At 39.4% G+C, this 17938-nt stretch overlaps 1 protein-coding gene across 1 annotated transcript in view; it reads right to left on the minus strand.

Annotated features, from left to right (window-relative positions):
- LOC117303302 (Down syndrome cell adhesion molecule-like protein 1 homolog) overlaps positions 1-17938 on the minus strand; it is a 109960-nt gene that overhangs the window by 57505 nt on the left and 34517 nt on the right. Inside the window, exons 9-12 of the mRNA XM_033787469.1 lie at positions 11669-11791; positions 11294-11447; positions 10125-10243; positions 5689-5964 (exon numbers count right to left, since the gene is read on the minus strand). Coding sequence (XP_033643360.1) covers positions 5689-5964; positions 10125-10243; positions 11294-11447; positions 11669-11791 — 672 coding nt within the window. The remainder of the gene's footprint in view (positions 1-5688; positions 5965-10124; positions 10244-11293; positions 11448-11668; positions 11792-17938) is intronic.

Genomic DNA, 17938 nt, shown 5'->3' on the forward strand with positions numbered 1-17938 from the left:
TTTTATTTGAGGAAATGGCACACCAACACTGCTGTCAAGTTCCTTTAAAACGTTTTCCTCCCAAAACACCACCATAACAAGTTATGGTTAGGATTCGGCCTCTATACACCCTTTAGACAAACACAGTGACTAAGCGAAGAAGACCAACTTACATTAATTTCTGCTCACTCTGACGGGCAATATAGTTTCCATTTGTGGAGGCAGCCTTCAAGGTAAATCACTGCGACTTGTTATTTTGTCTATTGTGGTTTGCAAGGACTGTGAAAAGTCAGCCGTAATTTGAAGAAATTGACTGCGACTTTTTTAAAGTGGTCCACTACAAGGGGGGTGGGGGAAGGAGGATGGAATGAGGACGGGGCTGGGATATCGACCTAATTCATTTTGTATTTTAAATGTGAGTCAGAGAAATTATAATCAAGTTGTCCTGTCCTTGTGTGTCCCTGGGGTGAAATTGTCTGATGTCGGTAAATTATGAATAATCACAAACAAGCCATTGGTGTATTCTTCATTTCCATTGACTGTAAACTGCTTCTTGATTGTTTGTATGGTTGGGATGAGCAAGTTGGAAGTATTTGAAAGACAACTCAATGAGTTGTTGGTTCAATGAACGAGCACAAGTTTAATTTGTATTTCTGCTTCAATCTGAAAGTTTAGCATTAGTGCGCCCTCTGTTCTTTCAGAGTAGAGGCAATTTTCACTATGTATCGTTTAGAAGGGTCAACAAATTTCCATCCACACGCAACGCTCTTGAGTTAGCAAACTCAAGACTGGCTTAATCTGGGTAAAATTTAACCCTACCCAAGACTAAGGTTAACCAACTAATATCTATGTTAGCATAGAACTGGGTTAAATCTTCTCTTGGTTGGATATTGAAGTGTAAAAGGAATCTCTTGGTCAGTTTTAATCTGTGTAGAAGACTTTTTACACAGTTCGCTAATAACACGGGAGTGTGCAAAGGGGTTTGCAAAGTAGGATTTTACAGGCTTTAAAGCGCAACACACACACACAGCCAGAAGCATCTCAAACTTGAAGACAAGTTCGGAAGGGGGTGGGTCCGGGTGTACAAAGTTGGTGTCGAACCCGCCATCAAATTTCATCAGCTTTAGAAAACAAAGCCCTGATAAGTCTCTATGGGTGATTTCTGTCAGATAAAATCTACACTAGATTCTAATCCAATCCGACAGGACAAAACAAATGTTTGCTATAAATCAACTTAATTAAATGCTTGATTGAAAGCAGATAGATTCCCTGACTTAACTTTTCAACCCCCAAGGTATAACATGACCATGACCACTGGAGGACGAGTGGCTTGACTCACTTTCTGTTTACTCTTTGGTCAAATTAACTTCTTCCATTTTAATAGTCAAGCATTAAGCTTAAAGGGTCAAAGAGACGGGAGCTTATATTTCATGGAGTTGATTGACTTCATACCCTTGATCATTTTGGCTTGGTCGAGTTTTTGCAAGAAATATTATCGACCATAGTTTGAATAAGTTAGCCAAAACTTTGGCTACTCAACGATAGATGGACTACGCTGGTCAATTATTTGGAACCAACCTACTGGGCATGGTCGCATCGCTAGTTATCAATAGCCGTTTTCATTGCACAGTGCAGAGATGACCAGTTATCAGAAAAGTATGTAAGTAGCCGGTCGCATTGATATGACATGACTAGAGTCTTTCGCACTTTAACTTCAAAGCGCATGCCCTAGTGTACGTGACTCAACAACCACCAGTAATATCAAAGCAGTTTGGTTTTGCTTTCCTTTTCACTGGAGTACAAAATCACAAATGCTATAAAAGGTTTATATTTTGTTCCCTGTTTATAAAAAGCTATGACAACACCAAAGGCCCCTCCTACTTGCAGGTGTTCAAAGATAAACAAAGATGGATACCGTTACCTCCATAAAGGTAACACCTTTCGAACTTGTCCAAATAGAAGGTTAATTAAGACGCATAACGACAACCCTGTACACGCTAACGAGACATGAAAGGGGCACCGCCTTGAGTTGCGCCAGATAGTATTTAATTAGACTGTGGATGTTGCCCCGGTGGGATGGACCGGGATGGCCGCCCTCTTTAACTGTGATGGATGACCTAACAAACAACCTTTATGAAACTTTATTAAACACGGAAACGGAAAAGAGTGTCTTTAATGTTCCTCCTTTATCATAGCCGTTGCAGGCCTCGAAATAACTCATGGTACCCCACAGCAATTGCTGTGGTGCCCTGTGCTTTTGATGTGGTGCCCTTTGCAAAGTTCCATATGCAAACTATTGTGCTTACTATATAAAAGAAAAAATTGTATTGTATTTCATAGGTTAACAAGAAAAGTAAGCTTGCCATGGACTTGTATTTTTAAGTCATTCATTTAGGTCCAAGTTTAGCTTTAAGGCAGAAAGAAAAAAAAGTGTCTGCCAAATTGTTACTTGGGAAGTTTAATATAAAAATTGATTTCACACTTAAACATTAAAATGTAGCATCAATAAGGGAATCAATGTGTGGTGAAAAGGTTTTAAACTAGTGGTTTAAACCCGCCGCCAAGGCCTGGTTCTTGATAATTTTACCGATAATGTTAAGGAATCTTTGGGCACAACATCAGCAGCACTAGAGAAGTAGATCAAAGAGAATTACATTAACCAAATAGTTAGCACCCAGCCAAGCTTTACGTCACACAACTGGAGACACTATTTGCCTTGGATGGAACAGCTTCTGATGAGTCAGCGTTTGACGTAGACTAAAAACGTTATCTTTCCTGGCCTTGTTAGTAATCTATCCCGGTGCACATGAAGCCGGGTATGAGGATCATTTAATCCTAGGTACCCTTACACTTACAGAAAGATCAATTTATGTTGGAGGAGGCACTGTTACGAGATTGTTTCAGGTTAGTGGTTTTCCGGGCAGTTCTGCACGTACGAAGCCCCCTTAGTTTGCCCTTCCTTGGACTCATCAAAAGCCTGCTGGTTTCGACAGATATTTCCCCTTCTGTTTTTTTCTTTTTCTGGTTGAATTCAATCGTACAATGATTGGCGAATAATAGAATTATCTTTTGATTGTGTTATCTGTGCTGTCACTAAAAGCCCCCCACCCCCCCCCCCCAACAAAACAAACCCCAAAACATCTACATCAATATTCAATAAAAAGTTAAGATTAAAGTTATAGAGTAAATTACAAAAATAGTAACCAAAAGGGAAACTGTCTACTAGGTAAGTTGTAAAATGATTTTGGGTCGAACAAAGACAAATTTACTAAAGTGGGATTAAAGAAAACTTCTATTACTTCAAAATGTCCCTCCCCAAGGAACTGTGGCATGAGAGAAGTATATTGCACCTGCATAAATGCGTAAACATGAATTGCCCAAGCTAAATGGCTACAGAAAAAAAAGTTTTAAAACAAAAAATAAAGATCACACGGCCAAACACTTTTCAGAATGGGAAAGAGGACTCTTGAGGGGGTGCTACATGTATTGTTTTCCCCAGCTCAATGGAGCCAAAATAGAGACGTAGTACAAGAAACACAACATGATTTATGTTGAGTGGACAGTCAATATAAGCTCTTCTTGGTATTGGAATAATAAACAAAATAGCAGGCCTGTATGCTTTGTTTTTAAAAGGGCACCAACGCATTTTCCCTTGGTAAAGGGCACCCTATGAAGAAATTATAAAACTCTACTGGAGCATTTCAAGGGCACCAAGGCAATGACCAGAGGGTACAGAGGCAATCGCCTTCATTGCCTCCGTGAAGTATCAGGCTAAAACTAGTTCCCTCGGCTTCGCCCAGTGAACTTCCAATACCTCAGGGAGCTAATAACGACAAACCATTTTATGTATTTGTATACTGTATCTTTATCTCCAAAAAGCAGCGCCATAAAACTGGTCCTTGACCATGTGGAGCAGCTTGCAAAACATCAGTTATAGAAATACACAACAGATGGTGGCCAAATAGGTCATCAAAAAAACAAATTATTCACCGAGGAAAAAGAGAGAGAGAGAGAGACTGAATGTCTCGGATTGATTTGCAAAAAGCACGGGACACCTAGAGAAATAAAACCTGAGAAACACATGTCACACTTTCGCCGTGACGGAATGAATGACACATGTATGTTGGAGCACACATGACGGTGCAGGGGTGGGTTTCACCAAGAGTTAAGACTAGTCTTATCTCGAGTTGGGATAATTTACTCGTCCTAACTTAGGACAAGCCATAGGTTTTTAACATCTTTTAGGACTAGTCCTAACTCTTTGTGAAATCGACCCCTGTATATTTAAAGGCACTAGTCCTAAGTTTGGACTATCTTTGTGAAAAGATCGACTCTTGTACCTTTAAGGAGAAATAAGTTCTTGAAGGCAGAGCGGAGGACGCTCTCAATGACTTTGCTAATTGTTACGTATTAATTAACAGGACTCCAGGGAGTAAGGTTATAGAAATACATCTTAACCTTGTAAGGGTCTGCCATGGTTTTCATGAAAGGAAACTTTCATAATGTAATTGACCTCCTGAAATTGTTCTATTTGGTTGATCGGAAGGTTTACCCCACGCACAAGGCAGACTGTTATGTGTGTTTTAAGGCCCTTTTCACATTGACTTCTTATCCCTGAGGAGGCCCCAGGAATCTTGTTATCCCATTGTTACCCTGGCGCACTTTAACATTGTCCCTTTCAATGGTACCTTCTTCCACAAGGTTTCGGCTACACATTTTCAAGAATACCCCAGGTCTTTTACCCCTCACCCCTACTTCAGAGTAGAGGTGGCTATTACCTGGGTTATGCCCATTTTCTAGGGCAAACCGCTCCAGGGCCAACCGTAGGTAAAGTGATCACAGTGTGAAAGGGCCTGCCTTTATTTACACACACCAAAATTAAATACAGAATCGTACAAATGTAACAATGCAAGGGTCTTTTAAAGCCATTGGACACTTTCGGTACAGAAAAAATTTAAAAAAATTCACAGATTTACAAATAACTTACAGGGTTTACAGAAGGTAATGGTGAAAGACTTCTCTTGAAATATTATTCCATAAAATGCTTTATTTAAAAAAAAAAAATTAAAACAATATCAATTCTCAATATCGAGAATTAAGGATTTATTTTAAACACATTGTCATGACACGGCGAAACGTGCGAAAACAAGGGTGGGTTTTCCCCGTTATTTTCTCCCGACTCCGATGACCGATTGAGCCTAAATTTTCACAGGTTTGTTATTATATATAGAAGTTGTGATACACGAAGTGTGGGCCTTTGACAATACTGTTTACCGAAAGTGTCCAATGGCTTTAAAGGCAGTGGACACTACTGGTAATTACTCAAAATAATTATTAGCATAAAACCTTTCTTGGTGACAAGTAATGGGGAGAGGTTGGTGGTATAAAACATTGTGAGAAACAGCTCCCTCTGAAGTGCCATAGTTTTGGAGAAAGAAGTAATTTTCCACGAATTTGATTTTGAGACCTCAGATTTAGAACTTGAGGTCTCGAAATCAACCATCTAACTTCGAGTGACAAGGGTGTTTTCTTCTTTCATTATTATCTCGCAAGTTTGATGACCGATTGAGCTCAAATTTTCACAGGTTTGTTATTTTATGCATATGTTGAGATACACCAACATGTGAAGGCTAGTCTTTGACAATTACCAATAGTGTCCACTGTCTTTAATACTTATGGAAATGATAAAAAGCAAAGATTGTAACTTACTCTCTATGATCAATGTTCCAGAGCTCTCGCTCGTCCCAGCTTTGTTGGTCGCTTGGCAACGGAAGCTCCCGCCGTCGCTAACCCTAGCCTCGTTAATTGTCAGTCCCTGATTGGTCAGCTGGTAGTGGATGTCACTGGGGTCAAAGGTTAGGAGAGTATTGTCTTTGTACCATGTGACGTCTGGGACGGGGTCACCGATGACGATGCAGGGGAGGAGTATGGAGGAGCCGAGACCCACACGGAGATCACCTGGACCCGTCGTGATTTGCGGAGAAACTGCAAAAATATCAAAAAAAATTATTAATTTAACAGGAAAGTATACATTTGCAAATCACTTTATGACAATAAAAACTTCTTGTTAGAACCGCTTTGGATAGTGTGTCAAAGCATTTTGAGAATCCTTTCACTTCCAATGATTATATGCGAAAGGATAACAGTTTTGATGTCCCAAAGCGTGCCTGTCAAAAATTGATATACATGTACCCCTTCAAGAACAGAATTCAAGGCCTGAGCCCTAAGTGAGTATACATGTATATATATTTTTAAACATTATGAGCAAAATTGAAGGCAGCATGATTGAAATCTGAATAGCATTCAATTTGACATCAATACATTTCAAAAAAAGCCACACTGTTCCCCGTTTGATCGTCTGATGAAAATTAATCACCTCCAACCATTCATTATTTCTTACCGCTCATCGCCCCAGATACAGCAATTACAACATAGATAATCCACAGCTGATTGCCTCCCATGGCGCGGCAAGGTAACAACATCAGCAGCGACCGTAGTGTAACAAAAATGCTCCAGAACTACCTAGGCACACGCGCTCTTGAACGGCCTGCAATTAAATTATGAATCACGCTTCCCTCCCTTGCCCCCATTTTAAAGTCATCGCTGTGATTCTGTGACGACAGAGGTTTTTCAGCCGTGGTAAAAGTTTAGTCACTTACATGGTACCCCCTATCATGCCCCCCTCGTGTTCACCTCTCGCAATTCCATTGGTATGCCTCATGGAAATTGTTTCGCTGTAAGCACTTCCTCTATGGATGATTTACGCTTAATTGATTGCTTCCCGCTGCCAGCAGATTAGGGGTGTGATGTGTTATCGTACAGGGGGGGGGGGGCATAGATAAGTGGGATCCGAAATCACTTTTGGGTCACGAAGCACACATTTTAAGACCGGTTTTAAAAATTGGAAATGGTTGTTGAGTTCCGAGAGGGTGAAGGCAGCCTAATATTCTCAAGAAGTTTTACTTTGAGTGGTCCACACCTGAAGCTGACATTAACGTCTCATCTTGAATATTAAATTTTTGATGAAATTAGACTTCTGTTGGTGTATAAAATTGAGCTGCTTGTGCAGAAAATATTGCTTACAAATTTCTGCTTAGCAGAACTAAGCAGGATTACAACAAAGCAGCTATACAACGTAACATGACGGATACTGTCACAGAGCTTTTTGCAAATTTTTCTGAAAACAAGAAAACAAATCAAAACCCATTACTCTGATGCAAACTATTTTACAGCTGGCAAGGACATACTATCCCTTTCAAAATATCCATCTAAGGTGAATAAAGGCGCACTGCACACAGCTTTAACTGACCAAGCATGTGTCATTGTACAGTCACAAAAAAGCCCCAGGTATAAATACTTAAACCCACACCTGACCACATAATAAACTGAGGGTGTCTCGGGTAAGCCTTTGAAGCTCTTGACCATTTTCCCATCTGGATTCAATCCAAAGGGATAAGACAAACCAAAGTCATGGAATTATTAATTTTTACTCTAATCCTCAAGTGTTGGACAATAAGAACCAAGCTCATAAACTTAAGCTGTGATTCCATTTTTTTTTAAGTGTGACAACTTTTCTTTAGAATGACAAAATTAAATCCAATAGGACGCATGGTAAACTGACCTTCCTGTCAACTTACCGCGACCATGATGTAAAACTAACAGGCCAAAAGAGATTGCACGGACTTCCGCGCAGCCAATGCAACTTAACCATGCCGCTATAAAGTCCAACGGGAATAGCTCCGCCCTGTCAACCTACCGCAACTACCCTAACTAATTATTTATACAAGTCCAAGTGGGAACGCATGGTAGAATTACACCAAAGCCAGTCACAAAAACTTTTCACGTGGCAGCAGGGGAAAAAAGTCCAACGGGAACACAACTTTAGAACCTGCAATTGCCTTACAGGACACACTGGTCTTGAGCGACAGTTTTTGTTACGCTAGAAATCATTTCATAATATCCGCTCTGTGCAGGAACTGCTGTGGGCAGTGTTTGTTTAAATTTATGATGACCTGTAGACCTCTTGCAAAATGATATTATTAGCTGCAGCCATTAAGGACGATGGACCTCTAACTTCAAAAAAAGATTTTTTTTTTTTTAATGCATGTCGCCTGACACACAAGGCCTGAAGGCCATTTCAAGGTGTGGGCTACAATCAACTATTTTTCCAGGAGCCATTGCCACCTACTCCTTGGGCTGAAACAGGGTTACCCACTTGTCAGTCCATATACAGATGTAGGCTTGGGTATTATCCATCTGAAGCCTGGCTAGTGAGCAGAAAGTACTACCTCCCCAACTTTATGAAGCAATAGTGGATAACTGTCTTGCTTAAGGACAAAAGTGTCACGACCGGGGCTTCCTTTAACCCACACTCTGCTGATCAAACATCAAAACTTGAATCCGGTGCTCTTAAACCGCTCCGCCATGTAACAATATGAAGCTGACAACCCATGATGTTTTATTAAAACCAGTGTCGGTTTTTTGTAGTTTAAAAGAGTTGATGAATTGCGAGCATTATTTTTACTTCTAATGGTACTTAAATTAAAGTGGGCTAATGCCGGGTGACTAAAGTTGCTAAATTTGTCCAGCTTAAGACCGAGGCAAATGAGGTTTTCAAATGAGGGTGTTGCCTATTATCAATATGGCACTTTGCCAACATGAGTGGGGCACCATTTGAAACAGCGTAAACTTTATGGAATTTAGGCTGATAACCAGGTTCTGCTGAGCAAGATTTGTCAGTGCTTAGCGCGGTTTTGTTCTTTCAGGTATATATTAAATTTAGCCCAGGGCCCAGTTTCATAGAGCTGCTTAAGCAGAAAATATTGCTTAACAATATTCTGCTAAGCAAGAATTGAGTGGGGTGCTGCAGTCACAGAAAGGATAAACTACATGGGTTCTGACTGGTCATCTATGTTTGCCAAGAATTTTGTTTGTGTGTTTAGCAAGTTTTTTTGCTAACCGGCTCTATAAATTGAGCCAAAATCTCTCTTCCATGCCAACAAAGAGACAACCCCAAAAAATTATTTCAAAAATCCTGTCTCGTCTGAAAGTTATTTTTTTCTCTCCATATTTCTGTTTTTGACGTAGGGAGGAGAATCATTAATTTCCATGTACTTCTTACTGATTGGTTAGTTCCCCTCCAACTCCAACAGTTCAATCATCGGTCTTCAAAACCACACTTTCCTGATGCTCTGTTGGGCTCTATTTAAAGGGACACGTTGCCTTGGATCGGTCGAGTTGGTCCATGAAAAAGCGTTTGAAAACATCTTTCTAACCATATATGCATTTTATAACAAACCATATATGCATTTTATAGCAAACGGTTTCAAAGTATGGCTTGAAATTGTACGGTTTTCCTTTCACCTTGCGAACTTACACGGTCGGCCATTTTTATGGCATGTGTATGGAGTCAAAAACTTGACTCCACCAAGTGGCGTGCCGTGGTAGTTAACAACAGATAAGATAAAAACCATGCAATTTCGCTGCATGTTTGTGTGGATCATTATATTCTACTTTTGAAACATCTTTCAAACCATATGCATTTTATAACAAATGGTTTCAAATGCTTTTCATGTACCAACTCGCCCGATCCAAGGCAACGTGTCCCTTTAATAGGCAACTAGTTTATGTGCGCCAATCAGGGGGAGGAGTTATGAGGGACTAAAAAGAAGGAGGATTGTATCGCCGCTGGAGGAAGTGGGTATGTGAGCTGATTGATGATGTGTTTGATATATGTAGGTCGAGAAACAATGTTATGTAAACAGCCAATTAAGTCCTGAAAGTTCAACAGTTCTGAAGGAGACATTTTTGAAGAGCATACCTTTCTCAACCTTGAAAATATTATCATAAATATGAGCTTCAAAAACAAAGAAATCATTGAGCACCCTGTCTGCTTCCTCCAGAAATCAAAATAAGTTTGAGTTGGATTGTTACACATACTACATCTCTTTGGAAACTCCTTGCCTGGTGCATGTTTCCCTCCATCATACAAATCCACACTGTTTAAAAAGGAATATCGATTCCTCCAAATTATTTATCTTAGATATTTTTCTCCTTGTAGCCCCTTACCAAAAGTGGCCTTCAGCCTTGTTTGAGGCAAACTTGCATATAAAAAAAAAAAAAAACATATTTGCAAAAATACATACCAAGAACATCGACATACACTGATGCGGACTCTGACCCGTATGCGTTAGAGACTTCACAAGTATAAGTCCCCTGGTCCAACCCAATGATCCCAAGAATGTGCAGTAGTTGACCAGCATTTCTAAAAGTAAAACACATTTTGCAATTAATTAAGGATAATCAAATTACGTGTTTACCTGTAACAAAATATTTTGCATCTTGCCCCAGTTTCATAAAGCTGTTAAGTAGAAAATACTGCCTAGCAAATTTCCTTGGTAAACAAAAAATGAGTGGGACCACCAGTTGTAACCTTGTAACCTTAATGGAATTTTGGCTACTTACCAGTTTTTGCACTGAACGATTTTCCTGTGCTTAGCAAGGTTTTGATGCCCAGAATAGTAACAACAAGGACATCAACCTATTTAAAGTCTGTCCCATAGAGTTTTACCTCCCACCCCCAACCTACCACTAGCCTAGAGCTTGTGTGCCGTCCCCCAACCTACCGCTAGCCTAGAGCTTGTGTGCCGTCCCCCAACCCACCACTAGCCTTTACTGTATCTTTAAACTTTCTCAAAGATTTTATTTCTTGACATATAAACTGTTTCAGGGTCTGAATAAAGGAAAACAAACCAAAAGAACAGGATCGCATGTCAGGACCTTCTAAATACATAGATGTCAGTTTACCTAAGGGCACTACTCAATCAAAACACACATGGACACAATTCTGAATGTCATTTCAATCAAAACAACACTCAATCAACTTATTGAATAAAAAGAAAATTCAAAACATTTGGAATCTCAAATCCCACATGCTGCCTCTAAATCAAACAAATGTTCCATATTGAAACAATATACTTATTTAGACTCTCTTGCTCTACACTTTACATGTGATAGCAATTTCAGAAAAGTACGTCTCAATCAGTCGATGATTTTGTCACAGGTGGGCGTTTAAAGAACGGTTGTCAAATCTAATCATATTTTGTGCGTTGGAGTTTCCTTAGCAAGGTGGCAGCATTCGTGAGAAAGATTGGGGATAACCCCAAACCGCAGTGATGCTTAAGATACGCCGATGAATCACTCATATTTTTTTTTAATAATTTAGTTTACTATCCGGTGTCACATTTGATAAACGAGATAAAAAACTAGTGATGACAAATATTTGTGGTTTTCTTTTTACATAGGTTCAACTCACCCTATGGTTGTCCGACCTCCGGCCTGAATTATTGCCGAATCTTTCCTCCAGACTATCATAGGGGTGGGATCCCCCCTGGCTTCACAGGTCAATGTGAGGTCGTTTCCAAGAATGACCTCTCTGGCAACTGGTGGCACCTCAATAGAGGCCTTGACTAAAAAATAAAAATAAAAATTGTAAAACTAAACACTTTGCACGGATGGATCATCGATCAAACTTTTGAAAAGATAGAAAAGGAAAGCAATCTCTTTGAATCTACTTGGGCAAATATTTGAACTTTTAGGACACTGAAATGGGTCACTTTTAGGGAACTTCCAACAGAATCAGAGATAGTTGGAAGCTCTGCACTATTTCCAAGCATCCCCTCTGTCTTACCTCGTACTGATAACACAGCAGTGTCTGATGTAACACTCTGTGGGAGGAAGTCATTGGTTGCTACGCAGAAGTAGCTCCCTTCATCATCCTTAGTGATCGATGAGAAGTAAACATCTCCAACACCTGATAAATAAATAAAACAAAAATTGAATGTTGAAAAGATTGTTTTTTGGGGGGGAACAAAATATTTCTTTCTTATCGTGTCCTCACATGCTGGATGCTGTGTTTCAGCCATAACTAAAGCAGAGTCCTCCTTTTACAGAATTGGTAAGAAACAAAAATCGTGGAGATCACAGATTTACATAAAACTTACACGGTCTAATGATAATGATCATAGTAAACATCCCTTGAAATATTTCTGTCTGAAACAGCATATTTGTTGAGAAATAAATAATCTAATTTCGCGTTTGGAGTTTATCGCTCAGTGAGCGTTTTATTCAATTTTGTTTTGGCATCAATGCAATGCAAAATTTGTAATCGGTCTTTCACTATTCTCTCGTGACCCAGATGGCCGATCAATCTCAAACAGGTGTGTCAGTTTATGTATATAGTGGATTACATAAAGTGCTTACACTGCCAACAACTGTTTTGTTAGCAAAAACCAATTACGTAATGGTCCTTTAAAAAAAGAAATAAAGTGATGATATAAAACCAAGGAGTTTTTTGTATGCTGAAAAGGTATCATACAGGGTAGGTAAGGGTAAAACATCATTGTTTAACTTTAGTCTGAAAGATTCCTGATTATGAAGTTTCAACTATTTGTTTCTATGAAATAACACCCCAAAAATGTCTATTATGACACCGGCGCAATAAGTTTGTGAATGAACCTACATGTACCCATGAAACTTAGTGTGTTAACAAATAGTTAGCACTAACAACCAAATTAGGAAAAGCTCCTGTAAGTAGCGTCAACCTTTTGTTGTAAAAAGTCATATTGTAATTAGCCAATCAACCCAATTAGGAATAGCAACCCAATTTGAGACCTCGATTCACATGACCTCTGCCCTTTGACATTACCAGTAGAATTCTGGGTCATTCTGTAAGTCAATTACAATGTTGTTCCTCGCGAGGTTCTTCAAAACACATCAAACCCAAATATTGTGACACGGTTGATATATGTTGAGGAAATTGGTTATAACTGGTTTTTTTTTACATGAGAGGGCGTTGGCAGGTTTCTGGTTTGAGGGGGGTTCGTAACCGCATTCCGTCATCTGTCGGTCAAATGACCTACATGAAAATTGAAATGTCAAGCCTTCCTCTCAAACAATCCAAAGCTCTTTTAATTAAATTTTCTTTTTTTCTTTTTTTTTTGCAGCCGGGAGAGAATGAGCAGACAATGTTTTTGTGAAGTGCTAGACCAGCAGCCGATATCACCAAAGTAGTGTGTAATGTGTGCCATGAGGTAAAATTTGGGAAAATTGGCTGAAAGGTTAAATTTTATACAGCTGTTAAGCAGACAACACTGCATCAAAGCTATGGAAAACATTTTTTTTTTTAAATAGTTGGGGAAAAACATTGATATTGGTCAAGAAAAACAAGAAAAAATGATATACATACATTACACGCAGTTCTGACTTGCGTGAGATATTAATATTCATGTTCTAAAAACTAAACTTCTCAGAGATGGCCCTATTTGGCTTTGAGTTAAATTCAGCGATTTTTTGCATTTTTTTTAGGGAAGCTATAAGTTGAATTCAAACTGTGAAGAACTTTTTTTTTAAATTAATCATAAAATAAAATGTGTCCTCTGTCTGCACATTGTGTCCTTAAGCAATGTTGCTTGGGCAGCTTCATTAATTAAGCATGTTATCATATAATGAATGTTGAAGCAAGTTTTCAACTCTGCAAAAATGACAAATCTATTATAAATCAATTTTTGAAGAAATGTTTCTTCATACGAGCATTGACCTAGGCTGTCAGAGCAGATTCCTCATCAAACTCATTCCTTCACACCTTCCCTGACCATTTGGGTTTTATGAGGGGGGCAACCCAACCAAAACCAAAATCTTTCTTAAAAACATAATTTACGAAGGGAAGAGATTTTTATTAACCGATATTATCACTCGGAGACACGAGGGAATTTCAAACGGTAGATGGCGACATTAGTTTCCTCTTAGGTAATTGCTTACAGAAATAATGTCAAGATATATCAAGCACCAGGTTGACTGATATTTGAACCCAGTATGTGATTTTTAAAAAATCTTACTTTTTAAGCGCCCTAATTTTGGTGTCTTTTCAGAATTTGGTCCATGTGCTGGAAACATGAAATCAACGTCCCTCTGTCAACCTCTATGATTTTCCTGTGACCCCACCCCTGATATTTGAACCCAGTATGTAATTTTTAAGAAATCTGACTGTTTAAGAGCCCTAATAAGTCGTGTCTTTTCCTAATTTGGTCAATGTGCTGAAATCAGCGTCCCTGCACCGACCTATACGATTTCCCTGTGACCCCCCTTCCCCCAAACCACATCTGCAGCTGTGGGGCACAATTATGGAAAGGGGAGGGGGGTAGCCTGAAAAGTTAAAGACCGTATGCTAACCTTAAGGCATAACAAAAACTGCCAGTCACAATTTTTGTGTAATATTGACTTGACTTTTCTTAAAAAGGCCCCTTCCAAAAGCTATGTGAAAACTGATGATTGTTTGTATGTGTTTTAAATACCACACAAAAGTACCATTGACAAAGTTGGAGGACTATTACACCGATAATAAACTAACTGGTCCCACTGGCAATTTACTGGAAAAAACTTAAGGGCAACCCCTGCCCTGGAGTTCAAGGAGCTTTTGGCGACAGTATTATTACTATTATTATATTTATAAAGTTCTGGTAATGCAACCAAGGTTGCCTCATTTATAAGCGAGCTTAATTACGTAGCTCGCGAGCCTGAGAAATCTAAGTCAAGAATGCACAAAATAGCTATTGGCTTCGAAAAATCTGGCCACAAATTTTTGCATTTATACCATAGGTCCTATACAATGGTAGGTAGTTCGCAAAAACAAATTTTATTTTCTCATATTTCAAGAATAGTACTTGACCGAAGCACTTATTTAGAATGAAAATGGTGGTTTGTTTAATACCTGCTGTCAACGTATCGCACAGGTCACCAACAATTGCCACTTTTTAATAGAGTTACGACCCTTTTCCTGCTCCAGAAAGAAAAGGACGGTCGAACCGAGTTGCCGTTCTGAAGTGACCACTACTTCCTCCAGCCTTGCTGGGCCCTAATCACATAGAGAGAACCCATTTAGCGGGGACCCACCGGTGCACTTTGACAAGATCAATTAACCACCTAATTACGCCTGCTTCCTAGGATTGCTCCCTTTCCGTGATCATCTTCTACCTGGGATGACTTTGGTGACGAGGCATAATTATAGAGACAACGTTATAGAAAGGTTTGCGGTAACACCATGTATGACTATCTCTAATGAGTTAGGGTGGCTCTGAAAAGAACCGTTGGTTTCAACTCGACGTTTCGATCAGATGCTCTGATCGTCTTCTGGAGACAATGTTTTTGCGTATTGTACCTTTGGGAGAGGTAAACTTTGCATTTTACATCAGTGCCCAGATAATTGACCTGAAGACATTTCTGTATATCTGGTCAGCTCCCCGGGGAGTCTACAGCCGGCAACAGAACTTTTTCAAACACAATATCAACCTCTTACATTCAGGTATCCATTTATACCGTTGGCATGTTTGGGTACCCTCACAGGCATCCAACTGTTCCAATGGGCGAAGAGAAGCAGTTACAGTAAAGCATCTTGTTTGAGGACACAACACTTGTGTCATAAAATAATACACAAATTTACGTCTGTATGGATGCTGGAATAGACGCAGTGAGATATCGGTTGGCTTGTGCGTAAAGCGCTCGCCTCTCACCAAGGTGACCCCGGTTCGATTCCCGGTCGGGGCCATATATGTGAGTTGAGTTGTGCGTTGGTTCTCTGCTGTGCCACAAGGGTTTTCCAGACTATCCGGTTTTCCTCCCTCAGGAAAAAATCAAACACTTTCGATCTTGGCTGTGCTCCGTGGTCATAATGGGTTGATGTGGCTGGCATGCCTGCTTCTCGAACACGTTGTAGCCGCGTCCTTCGTAATTCAGCTCTAGCTGCGAGTAAGGACGATTAGCCCCCTCAAATTATTATTATTATTATTATTATTATTACAACTACCAAAAGTCTACCCTGCCTTTAAGTTTCATTAACTACTCATTCTCCCGTGTTGAAACCAGGTCCCTCGGTAAAAAAAAATGAACCCTAGCTGTGAACTGTCGGCCAATGTTAAGAATCCTGCTGTGTAATTTACAGATTCCTTCCTAAATGGACTGGAAAAATGCTTAATTTCTTGTGCGATAAATAATGTCACATGTGGCGTCTGTTGACTGTGAAACTTAATCATTGGTGAATGATGAACTTCATAAAATGTTGTGTGGAGTCAGAAAGTGGAAGTAACACCTTGTAGAAACCATTTCATTAAATGCAGAGTAAAAACAGGCGAAAAAAAGTAGCAGAATTGGTGACCAAATGCAATGCACTGTTTTGACTGGGTCCCGGTTGAATTTTTCCTGGTAGTATATTTGTTTCTTATCATAAGAAAGGAAACATATTAATAGAAGGAGCTTTTTTACCTCCATGGAATAAGACACATTGTGTATTTTGTCCTTAATTTTGTGGACCGTTCACACAAAGATGCCGGATAAAGCCCAATTCATACATGAACATCCTGCATGTGCGAGTTCGAAGCAAATTTTGGGGGACGCAATAATCGGTATGTGCTCCCCTTTCAATTGCAATGCAAGAAAATCCGCTTCTTACGAAGAAGTCTCAGGAAGTATAAACCAGGCTTTAGACATTTGTTCCCAAATGACAAAAAAATCCAACAGATTGATTGATCTTTTTACCGAATCTCCCTAAAAAAATACGTCCCAGGATGTTTTGCCAGTTGAGTGATTGACCTGGCGATCTCATGTGCAGGACTGATTTCGTGACCAGGGGGGTCTGGAATAAATTCATTATTGTGTTCCAATCGCTTGTCAAACAATGTTTCTGGCATATGAATACTGTCCAAAAATGAGTCACTTAAAAACACTTTTCTCTAATGGAAAAGGAAATAATGCTTTTCCGATTTTGAAAAATTCTCATAAACCATTTCTATGGTTTTTTTTTTAGAAGGCATGTGTTGGTGCAACATTTGCAGTGGTATGAGTTGAATGATGTGCGATGTAATTAATTGCGAAAGCTGTGTGTCAAAGACCTGGAGTCATTTTCTAAGACCAGGGGCCAATTTCAAACAGCTGCGTAATGGTTTGATTTCTGGTTTACTGTATGAGTTTCCATTTCTGAATGCTGCTAACTGTAAGCACAAAAAAATCTGACCTTCTCGTGCTTACTCTATGAAAATGAATGAAGTAACAATGCTCATCAATGGCATGCACAAGCTGTCTATCTAATCTCTTGCTAACCGGAAAAAAATTCATCACCAAAACCAAAAAGATCTGCGACAATAGAATAAATTATGACTGGTTCTTAAATACTTGAATATTGCTGCCAGAAAGCAAGACAAAACAAATAAAATTACTTCAATTTTCTGAAATATTCTTAGAGGGGGTATATCACTTTGAAAAAAATTACCAACTATAAAAAAAAATGCTTTAGTAATATTTCTTATCAGGCTCCTACCCAACGTTATGCCTTCCTTTTTAACATTAAGCACCCTCAACAATTTCTTGCGGCAAAATACCGGCACATCATGACTTTCTGAAAATGGATCATACTTCAGGAGCTAGACTATACTTCACCAGCTATCGCCATCAAAAGAGAGAGGGGGGGGGATGTCAGATCAATTAAAACCGCGAATCAAAATTGACAACTTCATTAACATGGTGGTATTTAAAAGTTTGACGGCCGGCCGCAGACATGCAGGAATGGGGACTTGTGGCTTCTTGGCATTTGGTCTGATTGTGCTGCTTATAATTTTACATTATTCAAAATAGAACACTGCACTAAGAAGGTCAGTTATTGGACTTTTGTTGGAAAGGTCAAAAGTTCTGTGTTGACGGCGGCCTGGAGCAACCATCCAAGGCACTGGCCTCTCATTTCCAGAACATTGAACTATGACCCCTCTGGTTGCAGTAGTGAAAAACATAAACATACCGCATCCAATGAGATCAATTAATTAGTGAACCCGAAGCATGCAATTGAGAGACAAAGAAACCTAAGATTTCACAAAGAATTCGGTTAGGTACAGTCCTAGGAGATACTAAAAACTTAAGG

The sequence above is a fragment of the Asterias rubens genome, chromosome 19 (genome assembly GCF_902459465.1).
Source record: "Asterias rubens chromosome 19, eAstRub1.3, whole genome shotgun sequence".
In the NCBI taxonomy this organism is placed as follows: domain Eukaryota; kingdom Metazoa; phylum Echinodermata; class Asteroidea; order Forcipulatida; family Asteriidae; genus Asterias; species Asterias rubens.